Below are 12,755 nucleotides of genomic sequence, written 5' to 3'. Positions count from 1 at the left end.
TTTTATCGATAAACTGCAGAAACCAGTCGAGTCCAAGCAAAGGCTAGTACGATCGTCACGATTCGATGATTTTCGCACGGTGATCACTCGCGGATGAACGTCCACGATGGACGATCACGTGCACGCGCACACACCCACAGGAGAGAAGGATGAGATTATCCTTAAAGGATACTCTCACTCTCTCTTTCTTTTTTCTTATTCTTCGATCTTTTTTTCTCTTTTTTCTTTTTTTCTCCCCCATCAAAGTATGGAAATATATCGGAGTAAGATAGTCAGAGAAAATTACTTGAAACTTTTTTCGGATTTTCTCGAAGAATCACGTCGAAAACGTGAAAACTTACGTACCGAAAACGACAGCAGCAGGGCTTGTAGATGCGCGTCGATCGTAAACGTACGTAATGCAAGTACAAACAAAAGCCGCGTACTTCCTTCGACCGTAGACGACCGAAGAATGTGAACCGGTGAACGGCGTCGCTCGACTCGACGCTGCTGCTGCCACCACTTCACGTCTGCTGAGAAATAGTGGGGAGAAAGGGAAGGCTCCGAACTCTCATGGATTGATGCTGTAGCGAGGGGAAGAGGGAGAACGTCGGTTTGCTTTCTCGAGTAGGCAGGAAACAGTCAATGCTCCAAGAGTATATATGTCTATATAATAATATAATATTCTATATTAGATATGTGTGAATATTGGCAATGTACATAGATGAAAATATATGAAATATTAAATAACATTTGGAACGTTTCAAATTATTTTTATTCGTTCAATAACATATCTTTCTTCTTGCAACTATTTTTGTATATATAGAGTTTCTATATATGTGACTATTAAGCATACAAGAGAATTTGACTGTATATATCACGAATGTCTACATCTGCAAAAACAGGTGTCTAGAAACAAAAGATGACAGATGCATAAAACGTAATAAACGATGATTTGCTTACTTTATAATGCACTTGCTAATAGTTCATCTTCGTTTCTTATCTTAATAAATTATATATTAGTTATTCAAGGTTAATCGTTATTAAGATAATTTAAGTATGAACTCATCGCTAAATAAACCACGCTAACTTATATTTTCAAAGAATATATTATATGTTTTTTCAAAGAATATATTATACAACTGTTTTAAAATAGTACAATTTACAAGGTATTTATTATCTAAAATGCAAACATTATTTGTAAAATAGTTCAGAAAAGATATTTTAGAATGATCGAATGACAATGTATTCGAAATATTTGTAACGTGGAGTCAGCTGTCTATATAAATATTTTATTATAAAATAAACGATAATTAAATAATTTTAAAGTATAAATTGGGTTAATTCTTAAACTATGCAATTATCATTAAAATTAGATTTACCAAGAAATTTATTGATAATAAAAAACATTTTGTAATTGGAACATCATCGTATTTTACTTTAACCAACTTATAAATCGATGTTTAATTTCAAAAGTTTTACCATTGTTTTTTACTCGATGAAATTCTCTGATATGTATAATAGAAAATTCGCCATGATTGGACTACATTACAGTAAAAGAACAATAAAAATGTTTGATATCGTTTTTAAACGATATGAACAATTATGAACAAATACTTGATGATTATGAATCATCTTTTACTTTTTTTCTACTTTCTATATCATATTTACAACAAAACTCGAGAAAAAGAAAAATGCAGAAATGAATGAATAATCCGAAAAAAAGCAAACTACAAAAAATATGAAAAAAGCGCGCGAATGATTATTTGGAACATTGAATAGAAAAATCCAAGAGCTACCATCCTGTTAAGAACGCCATCTTTCTCATTCGTCGATGCATTTTATTTATAATAATATGATAAGTTATATTTTTAAATTTTAATTATAATATTATGTATAATATAATGTACTAACTATTATTGTGCTTAATATTATTAAATGGAAAGAACTTTATATATAAGTTCATAATTCTTCATTTCGTTTTTCCTCCTTCAAAGTCACTATCTTCGTTCTATAATAGAATTGGTATATTTCGTTTTATGAAGCTTGCCGCCTTAGCGACGCTCTGATTGGTTTTGAATATGCGGGGGTCTTTAGAAATGGACGCTAAATGTAGTTTTTCCGTTATAGCATGCTGTATTTCCATTTTTTATCTCCATTTGTTTATATAAAGAACGAATTATTTATTAGGAAAATAATATATTATATTTACAAATTATCCTTACTTTTGAAAGGCCTAAGACGAATAGATTTTATAAAAGAAAATGTTTCCTTTTTCTATTGCATGATCCCTATTTGTATCGTAAACTAAAAATACATGAGTGCATAAGATTCTTTCTTTTTTATTACATTTTTTAATGAATGGTTATTATGGAGAAATATCAGTATATGAGAGCATTTATATCAGCTGCATCGGAATATGCAAAACATCCCAGTGAAACTACCATATCTGCTATACAAAGAAATCTTGGGGTAAGGTTGTGATTGTAATTCAATTTTATTTGCTATAATTTTTTTATTAATTTAATTTATCTGTATATATCAAACATTCGATTAAAAGAAATTTGTATGTATTCCTAAGGTCATAAGCGTATCATTGGATCTCAGCATTTTTGATCCTACAACTTCCATAGCAGCTGAATTTTATGTCAGCTTACACGAGCTTATGAATTCTTTAGGATCTAGAACAACATTAATTTGGAGTACTGTAGATGTTCTACAGAATGCTTGTCGAAATACGAATGCCAGACAAGCTCTTATCCATACTTATAAATTTGCTCCTATATTAGCACGATTATTGGAGGTAAACATTAGAAATATAGACGTATAACGAACTTTTATTTTATTATATTTTAACAAACTTTTTAGGCCAACTTGACAAGCGAGAAGAGAATACGTGTTTTGAAACTTCTACAAGAATTAACTTATGGTGTAAAAATTTCTTGGCAAGAAGCACATTTACCGTATTTAATATCCATTTTAACACAATGGGTAATGCAAGTAAAAGAAGAAGAAATCGTTGCCCTTTCATTAGGTGTACTTGTAAATCTTTGTTACAAAAATCTTGCAGCAGTTTATACATTAATGCGTACCATTGATACTAAAACATTTATACGAACGTTACTAAAAATTCAAAGCAATAATGTTAGTACAAGCGTTCCGTGTTGTAAACTCTTGATTATATTGGAACATACTAATACAAATATCTCAGAAAAACATATATTGGATTTCGCTGCTGTTACATTTACAAGTTTAATCAATGCTCTTCAAAAAAAAGATGTATTATTGTTAAGACATATTATTGATTTCTTTGATGATGTTGGTCAGAACGAACATTCACGAACTATACTACTTACATATGCAAAGTAAGTATTACAAGAAAGATGCTCTAATAAATTTTGTATTTCTTATTGATTTTTCTTTTTTGTTATTAGTTATAGTAAAGATGTAGAACGATTATTGGCCACTTTAGAATCTAATTCTGATCCAGACTGTGTTGCACTTTTAATGGAATTTTTACTATCATTAGTAAAATTAAAAGTGATTGCTTTGATTCCATTATACCCAGCATGTGTAAAATCAGCTATGACATGGGTACCTGTAGAACAAGTCAGTATCTTTTCTTTATTTAAGTAGAACTTCAATTAGCATAAACTTCTTTTTTCTGTTACCGTTAGGTATGTTCTAAGGCACTAGCACTCATTAGGATAATTGTGATTGAATCACGCCGTACTAAGGTTTCTACAGAAGTTCTTACAGAACTAGATCCATCTGTGCTTATGCTTATAACTAGCACAAAGGATGATGAAATACAAGAAAAAAATGAACTGCATAATATTGAGGCACAAGAAAGACTTGCTGAATTGATGCAATTATTCCAAGAAATGGTGAAAATTTCAGGACTTCGATCAAAGGTGCTAAAGACATTTAGTGAACAAGCAATGCGAAAGTTGTTAAAACCAATATTGGAATATGAAGAAACTGCAAATAGGGACTGGCCTGGAAATCTTATTCAAGTACAGTAACATTGCAAGTTTTCATTATAATTAAAATTCAACTCTATTTGAAGCATGCCAAGAATTGCTTATAAGTATAAATGACACTTGTTTAAATTCTTATAGAATTCAACAACAAATCTTTATATACATGCCTTAGTTTTAACAGCAGATTTGGCAGCTAATAATTCAAACTGGTTGACATTATATTCTGAATTACTTCGAAAAAAACAAATACAAATGATAATGGCATTAGCATTATTTACGGGTGATGGAGAAATTAAGCAAAAAGTTCTACAATTGACATCATCTGTAGGTTTCCCACAGGAATGGTAAGTTAGGTCGAAACTTGTATATTCAAATATTTGAATGTAGAAATTTTTTGTACGTGCGTGTATATGTGTGTGTAATTTATACATATATATTATTTTTCTTATAATCAGTGTTGCTGCAGTAGCGCAATGTATGAGACAACTAGAACCTTTAGTTTTGGTACAAAGCAATGCTAATACTGTAACAGGAATTGAAATTAAACCCAACATTAATTATAATGGGAATGAAATGGCTCCATTATTTTCATTTGGTCAAGAGGAACGTCTTAATACTTTTATAAGCAAGCTTGAAACAGCTATTGAGTCAAATCAAATAGGAGATATTACAACTTCTGCTGTGATGGAACTGTACGAATACAAAGTAAAATTTGCATTTTCCCTGTATCATAAAATATAAAAAATAAGATTTACATTTATATCTCTGTTTTAGAGCTCAGCCTGCCAATATTATTCTACAGTTTTGTTAATCTAATTATATTTACTATATTACATAGATATTTTTTGATTCACATTAATAATAACTCTAAAGCAGTGATATGAATGTATACTGCAGGATCAAATAATTTATAGTTATGTAATGTAAACTCATAAAAGTTAGCAGCTATGAGACACGCTGAAAGAGCCATGCAGTCTAGTTTAGAAGCTGCAAATAATCATGCCACTAGTCTGCAACATCGATTGGCGCAAGTAATAGCAGAATCTAGTCGTTTACATCAAATGTTATTTGATACTCAACAATGCTTAGAAGGTATAAAAGTCGAAAAAGTTGCATTAACAACAAAACTTAATGAATCAGAAGATCAAATGAAGAAAATACTTTCTGTTAAAGCACAAGTAAATTCTTACTTCTTTTATAAATATAAATAATACAATTGTTATTATATATAATGAGAAAAAAAAATATATATATATATATGATATTTTTTATAGGAAATTAACGGATTAAGAAAAATTGTAACTGAAAAATCTGCAAATATCGATTTATTGAATAAAACATTAGTAGAACGTGTAAAAGAAGTGGAAACCTGTATGAATAAAATTGATACATTAAATAAGAAAGTAATAGAATTGGAGACTGAATATTCAGCTGCAGTAGCAAATTCTACAGAAATGACTAATAAAAACCATGAGTTAGGCAAACTTTTATATAAAATGCAAGATTCCATTAACAAAAAAGAACAAGTATGTAAACTTTTCATGAATCATATTAAATTATTAAACATATTATATTAATAATTTATTTTTTACAGATAATAGAATTAAAAAATAACGAAATAGAAGCTAATCAGAAAGATATATCTGCATTAAAACAAGAAATTCAACAATTAACCAAATTGACTCATTCTTATGAACAAACTTTAGCCGAAAAAGATCAGAATATACAGAGAATGACTTCAGAATTAACAGATCTAAGTAGAATGAGAGATATGATTTTCGAACTTACTGCCAAAAAAAAAGATGATTTAAATACAACCTAGCAGAACAATAAAATAAGGGAATTTTATATACGTGACCAAAATAATATTGTTACAAATTTATTTCTTTTCTCTTATTAGTTCTCCTATATTCATAAAATGACACTATTTTCATAAAGAATTATGTGTAAAATACGATTTTCATATTTTATTATCGGATTTGCAATAAGCTGCGCATTTAGTAATGTTTTTTACACTTATGAAAACTCTAAAAAATATAAAACTAATATAGTTTGTAAAGTATACTCTATCCTTAAAGAAAACAAAATATCAGGAGTATTAAGGAAAAATATTTGTAAATAATCATTGTTACTAATACACTTTATTACATAATGTCAGATAACATCATCGATATTATCAAATTTTTACTGTAACAGAATATAAATTTCTTTTTGTTATTCGAAATCAATTTTTCAATTTTGTTTCCTCAAATTTTTACAACTTTGAAATACATCGAACTAAAGTTTGTTATGTGTTTCCAGGTTTGGTATATTTTAATCTCATGTAGATTATTATACTAGCATAGAAACTAAATTAGATAGAATAAAACCTAAAGATGTATAATATACATTCATATAAAAAGAAATTTCAATTATACAATATTATCACATATAATCACATTGGAATAAGCATGCATAAGCATTGTATTTGAACTAATATAGCAAGAATTACAAAAGTAATAACGTTAGAACTGTAAACATTTAACAAATCTATTCAAACTTTTTTTCATATATATGTAACATATTGAAATGTCAGCAATATTTAAACGTACATCAACTTATGCTTTAATATTCTTTTCATGATTTTAAAAGGTTCTTATTGATTTACGTGTAATTATTAAGTTACATACATGATTGGTTTTGAATGTCTCATCTGTTCTATCTGTGTGCTGCACACGTTTCAAATAGAAACAGAACAATGTCTATACAAGATGTTTCAAAATAACTATTCCTACTTTTGAAATGTGATAGAGAGCATCTAATTAAATACTTTTTTATAATAAAATAGTGTCGGGAAGTAATTCTGTACTTAATATTATAAAAGTTGAAACTCTTCATTAATCTTTATATATATATATATATATCTATTATCATTCTCCAAAATTAACTTCTATATCTAAAGTCATATTAAATTAATTATTTATAAAAGAATTACAGTGACTCTAAGTAAAACTCGGACACTTGCATATTTTTTTTTTATAAAGCAATAAGTAATCTAAAGAAATTAAAATGAACGATATTACAATTTTTATTAAACTATATTCATTAACATACAAATCCATGAAAAACAAATAAAATTCATTTGCATTGAATAATAAAAAACCAAAGTCTTAAAACCAACAGAAGTTGGTCTCAAATTAAAATTCGAACAATAAAAAATTCTTATGAATATATGTATGTTTTACATTATTTTTATTCTATCCTAATAGTTGATAGTCCTTTGTTTGTCTTGAGACCTTTTAATCGATTTAATATTAATCGGACCAATTTTTCACAATATGAATTATCAATTTTTGCTTATTCCTCTTTCAACGAGATGAAAGGATTTTTCAGTTTTTCCTCCAAATATACCCACAGATGCACAATTACATTCAAGTCTGGTGACTATAAAAGTGTTTCAATATTGATCATTTTGGATTTATTTTTTTTAAAAAGATAAAAGTAAAGATGTCTTTTTACTTCTATGATTAATTTTGATACACTCAATTTTGGATCCTTTTTTATTTTTCTTACAATCCAACGCTCTTCGGATTTTGCGAATATTTTTCATTTGGTTAATTTTTGACAGTATTTCTCAATCTAAATCGTTTTACTACATCATAAATTGTAGAGTGACTTCATTTCACTATTTTTATAATCTTTCGGACAGATAAACTATCTTTGAAATAGCTTATAATAAGTTTTCAAGAATTTGATAACGTTCGTCCAGATTGTCCATATTCAAATATTAAAGCAAAATTTCACAAAAAAGAAAAACATTTTATACGACTTGCATTACGATAATAATGACACTCAACGAAAAAGTGATTAATACTTCATTTGTTTTCATTGGCATTTGTTTATATGTAGTATGTTTACAGCAATGCAACATGTCCGAGTTTTATTTTAAGATTAGTTTCTGCTAATTTCAAGATTGGCTTTTTATTGCTCGAATTTTTATTACAAATGAATTTTATTTTTGTTTTTCACAGATTTATATGTTACTAAATATAACTTAATAAAAATTATAATATTGTTTATTTTAATTCGAACTATACATTACTTATCATTTCATAAAACAAAAATATGCAAGTATTTGAGTTTTATTTTGAGTCATCAATAGAGAAGAAGAGTTAATTGTTAGAATTATTCTTACTTTTGATAATCTTCGTAACCATCTGCAAATATTTCGAACAATTTGTCGTTCAATCATATGGTTTATGTTTTGTGTGTCAACAAAAGAAATCATAATTTTAAAGTTTTTATAGTTGTTTTAATACTATTTCTGTAATATTCCACTAATTTATAATCATTAACATTGAATAAAAAAGTTGCTTTTTACGTTGAGATTATATTAAATCTTCATTTCTTTCATATCGTATTATTTCAATATGAAAGCGTATCCGAACATTACTTTATTATGAAAAGAACAGGTCCTTTATTACATCTAGATATTAGGAATAGTTATTCTAACTAAACACCCTGTATATTAAATACATATTCACTTATTACAAAAAGATATTTGCTCACATAATTAACTTAAGCATGCGGAATGAATTCTTCTTTTAATAAGTTTTCTCTCATATTATATCGTTTGGCAATAAAAATAAAACAACTTAAATATTCAAATGTTTTATAATTTATCGCTTTTTCAGATTATTAATCTTTTGTATATTTTTATACATAAATAAAAAAATATTTAGCTTAATATATATTTATATTAATTACTACAATTTTATTTATCTTCAATTCCAACTATATAATTTAATTTAAAAGTATTTCTTGTTTTTATTATTTTACAATATAATAAGTATGTATAAAAAATACTTCATACCTACGTATATAGGCTTGTTAAAAGAGATGAGTTTTACTAGAAAAATTTATTTTAAAAAATGTTATTTCTTTTTTTAAATAAAAAGCATGACGTAAAGAAACTGCAGTGAAATGAAAGAATAAAAATTGTTATTTATCTATTTAAAATTGATGAGTAATTCATACTGATCTCTTTTATTTGTCATGATAAATTAAAATATACTAAAAGCAACTCGATTGAATGATATGTTATTCTCTATATTAGATATTGAAACATAAGAAAATTTCATCATCAACTATTACCATTACTCCATGGTTGTTCACTAGAAGATGCAAAAATTAAATAGAAACAATTAGTTATCATATTTATTCCAGCTGCCATCCAAAAAACTGTATGCCAACGTGCTAAAGTTTCCTATGAAATCAAAAATAAAAAATAAAACAACATTGAGTCTACAAGATACACAATATTCACTCAAAGATACTAAATATATTATAATAAATAATAATGATATTTGTATATAGAAGTACTCACATGTCCTTCAACTAATCTACCAATGACATATGGTGCCAGAAATCCACAAGCATTAGCTGCTGCATTGGTTAATCCATAAAGAGTACCAGCATATCGTGGTGCTAGTGCAATGTGATTCATTTGATTTCCAGCATAAACTGCACCTTGTAATGAACTTAATCCAACAAGCATTATCAAAACAGTCATGCGATCACATCCAGCCCAAATAGCACCTACAAAACTGAGACTGGGACCAGCAGAAGCCACTGTATTCCATAATTTGAACGAAGTTAAAGGAGATAAGATTTGCCGAGCAAGAAGAGCATCCGCAAAACTCGATATTCCTAAACCAACCAACCAAGAACTTAAATATGGTAATGCTGAGAGAAATGCATCTTGTTGCACATCAAAATGTAAAATTTTATCCATATACGTTGGCAATTCTGTTAGCAATGTGTAAAAAGCCCAGGATTGTCCACATTGGGTTACAGTTATAGCCCACATAGGCAGAGATGTAAAAATTGATAACCAAGGTACACCAGGATCATGAGTCTATTTTTATAAAAATATAAAAAGAAATTAATTGTATTAATAACTATATATGAATGCATACTGCCATTTAACTGACCTCGTTTTTTTTTTCAACGCTAGCTTCAATGTATGCTTTCTCATCAGGATCAATTCTTACATGTTGGGCAGGTGTATCATAAATAAAGATTAGCCAAAATGCGTACCAAAAAATACCTAATCCTCCAAATAAATAAAATGCAAGTGGCCAACCACCCCATAGTTCCAGTGAACATAGCCATCCACTTACAGGTAATGATATAACTGTTCCAAAATTTGCACCTAAGAAATAAAAAAATTGATGAATAACAAAATATTTGTTTATCAATTGATATCAATGATTCATAGCATTACCTGCATATACAATTGCAGCAAATTTACTTCTTTCTAATGGTGGAACCCATTGTGCAAGCATAGTGTGCATTGCAGGAAAAGTAACACCCTATATTAAAAATATATGAAAATGAATAATAATAAAACAGTATAAACCTTTCATTAAGAGTATTTACCTCTGTAAATCCCTCTGCAACTCTAACTATAAGAAATGGTACCAAACCCCAATATGCTGCAAAGGGACTGATTACAGTCAAGACAGCAGTCAAAAAAACTCCTAGTCCATAAACCAACTTTCCACCAACTTTTTCAGCCATTCTACCTCCTGGAACATTTGTTGCCACATAGCCAAGAAAAAATGCTCCTAATATAACACCTTGAGTTTTTTCATCCCAATTGAATTCTCCTGCACTCTACCAAAAAGATATAGAAATAAATTTAATAAAACACAAACTACATAAAGCACTTTTATGAAATTTGAATATAAAGAGTATATCTGAAAGTGAGTAATATATCAGTGATACGTGTTAAAACTGATAACAAGTAGAATAATAAAATTGATAATGTCATGAGTAGGACATGTAACTTGATCATTTTAGTTTACCATTTGTTTGTGATTTCATGTTAAGCTAATTGAGTTAAAGAATATATTTAAATATTCAATATATCAAGTATTAGAATTATAATGCAAAAACAAAAAATTAATATATCCAAAAAATTATACAATCAAAGAGAAACAATAATAAGGTTAAACATACTGGTATAAATGTTCCATTTATGGGATTCCGATTAGAACAAACATCAGTAGTATTTTCATCATCATTAGGGATAGCTGTTTGATTAACCATTGAAACAATTGCGATTGATAAATTCACTCTCATTGCATATACAAGAGCAAAGCCTAGAAAACCTAGGAAACCTAAAGTATAGCGTGCTTTTATATATGATTTTGTATCGGATGGATTCTGTTCTATGTTAACTGAAACACATAATATAAAAAAAATGATTAATTATTAATAAGTTATTATTGAATGAATAAATGTATTTTGGAGTATAAATAAAAATAAATATTTTCGATGTTTCACAGTAACTTATCATAATAATATAATTATATACAAATATAATTATAACAATATAAATTTTCAAAATCAATTTCTATGCTATATTATTTCTATTGTTTTGAAGTTTCTGTGGTTAGACAATAGATTACGTGATACTATCAAGCATAAAACAAGCTTCCGTTAGGTCAAAGTAATAAAAGACGATAGTTGTATAGCATTATGTGCTTGTAGATCCAGGACAAAGATAAATATACATATAAATAAACAACTGTATGATATTATAAACAAACCTTTTTCCAAACAATCATTAACGCAAAGTGGTAAATCATCTCTCGAAACGCTTGGATCAAGAACCTCCATATTATATTTGAAAACAAATGTTACAATGGTCTTACACTTTCACAATGACTCACTGCCACTACGAATACCTCTATCGCATTAACGTAACCACTTGCTTTGTTCTTTCAATCGTAACTTAGTACATAGAACTATCACATTCTTCTCGAGCGAAGTTGAATACACGAAATTTATCACGACATTCAAAAGTACACTGTTTATTGTCTGGTGTTGTTAAGCTGTTACTACTATGAAAAAATTAAAACAGCCGGTAAAAGTTACATTCATTCCAACAGTTGGTAAAAAAGATCACGATAAAATTCATTGTTATTTAAAAAATTGTTCAATATCAAAAATATCTTTATTTTGTTCAAATTGACATTTAACAATTTTCATTGCACCGAGTACGGCATTTAAATGGGAACACATAAATAACTCTGTTATTTGTGATTTTATGGAAAAAATACTTAGAACAAAGTTACACCATTTCAAAGAGTACACCTGATAATGGAAAAAATTTTTTCTTAAGGTCATTTTTTACAAGATTTTAAGATCATTTTATTTTTAAATGAAACCTTACGATTTTTCTTACATGGATTAATTCGCGGCGCTTCATATTTTGAATAAAAAAGTATTAAGTTATCTATAATTAGTTCGTGGAATTGTAAGAAAATGTCTAATTATTCAACTATAGTGGTTTTTTTTTTTTTTTTTTTTTTTTTTTTTTTTTTTTTTTTTTTTTTTTTTTTTTTTTTTTTTTTTTTTGAAAACTATAAAAAGAAGTTGAATGATGAATTATTCAAGATGTATTACATATTTACTGTCATATTTTTTTTTCACAGATGAAAAATCAAATAATACATATGCTTGTGCATATAATTTACTAATTTACTTTATAAATACTTTTTTATAGCAAAAAAATTGTGGAGTACCATTAAAAAAAAATATCGACAAACTGAAATCTATAAATAAACTTGAGAAATAATTCTTTCCATCTACAGATGACTCCATTGAAATAGTATAACTTTATTCTAAGCATTGTTTCCATAAAAAAAAACCATAAATAACAGAGATATTTAGGTATTCCATTTAGGTATTTAAATACCGCACCCAGTACACGTTATATTATATTGTTCGTGAAAAATTATACAT

General features: G+C 27.6%; 3 protein-coding genes across 43 annotated transcripts in view; 1 reads left to right on the top strand and 2 right to left on the bottom strand.

Annotated features, from left to right (window-relative positions):
* Positions 1-492, bottom strand: part of LOC124952732 (Down syndrome cell adhesion molecule-like protein Dscam2) — a 66,883-nt gene extending 66,391 nt beyond the window's left edge. For all 40 annotated transcript variants that reach the window (XM_047503402.1, XM_047503478.1, XM_047503165.1 and 37 more), the window contains exon 1: positions 346-492. The gene's annotated coding sequence lies outside the window, so the exon portion shown is untranslated. The remainder of the gene's footprint in view (positions 1-345) is intronic.
* A 1,557-nt stretch (positions 493-2,049) lies between these two features.
* Positions 2,050-6,186, top strand: LOC124955063. 2 transcript variants are annotated; one of them, XM_047508941.1, is made up of 10 exons: positions 2,050-2,451; positions 2,561-2,782; positions 2,848-3,344; positions 3,414-3,588; positions 3,657-3,995; positions 4,101-4,306; positions 4,418-4,667; positions 4,901-5,140; positions 5,237-5,488; positions 5,557-6,186. In XM_047508941.1, exons 1-10 carry the CDS (start codon positions 2,341-2,343, stop codon positions 5,782-5,784), a joined length of 2,520 nt encoding a protein of 839 aa, XP_047364897.1. In that variant the 5' UTR covers positions 2,050-2,340; the 3' UTR covers positions 5,785-6,186. The 2 variants fall into 2 exon arrangements, with proteins under 2 accessions (XP_047364897.1, XP_047364907.1); XM_047508951.1 differs by having other exon boundaries at positions 2,050-2,465.
* Positions 6,187-8,698: 2,512 nt separating this feature from the next.
* Positions 8,699-11,855, bottom strand: LOC124955048 (sialin). Its single transcript, XM_047508893.1, has 7 exons — positions 11,558-11,855; positions 10,965-11,185; positions 10,383-10,619; positions 10,228-10,315; positions 9,935-10,155; positions 9,328-9,858; positions 8,699-9,207 (listed from the first exon to the last, which is right to left on the bottom strand). The coding sequence occupies exons 1-7, from the start codon at positions 11,625-11,627 to the stop codon at positions 9,085-9,087; spliced, it is 1,491 nt and encodes a 496-aa protein (XP_047364849.1). The 5' UTR covers positions 11,628-11,855; the 3' UTR covers positions 8,699-9,084.
* Between the last annotated feature and the right edge of the window lie 900 nt (positions 11,856-12,755).

This window comes from Vespa velutina, chromosome 1 (genome assembly GCF_912470025.1).
Source record: "Vespa velutina chromosome 1, iVesVel2.1, whole genome shotgun sequence".
In the NCBI taxonomy this organism is placed as follows: domain Eukaryota; kingdom Metazoa; phylum Arthropoda; class Insecta; order Hymenoptera; family Vespidae; genus Vespa; species Vespa velutina.
This window is presented reverse-complemented; position numbering and strand designations above follow the sequence as displayed.

Excerpts from the sequence above, each read along its gene's own strand:
- LOC124955063 (XM_047508941.1), top strand. The coding sequence starts at position 2,341 with ATGGTTATTATGGAGAAATATCAGTATATGAGAGCATTTATATCAGCT. Across the intron at positions 2,783-2,847 it reads TATTAGCACGATTATTGGAG|GCCAACTTGACAAGCGAGAA; the intron begins GTAAACATTAGA and ends CAAACTTTTTAG. Across the intron at positions 5,141-5,236 it reads TACTTTCTGTTAAAGCACAA|GAAATTAACGGATTAAGAAA; the intron begins GTAAATTCTTAC and ends TATTTTTTATAG.
- LOC124955048 (XM_047508893.1), bottom strand. The coding sequence starts at position 11,627 with ATGGAGGTTCTTGATCCAAGCGTTTCGAGAGATGATTTACCACTTTGC. Across the intron at positions 10,620-10,964 it reads TAAATGGAACATTTATACCA|AGTGCAGGAGAATTCAATTG; the intron begins GTATGTTTAACC and ends TCTTTTTGGTAG. Across the intron at positions 9,208-9,327 it reads GTAGATTAGTTGAAGGACAT|GAAACTTTAGCACGTTGGCA; the intron begins GTGAGTACTTCT and ends TTGATTTCATAG.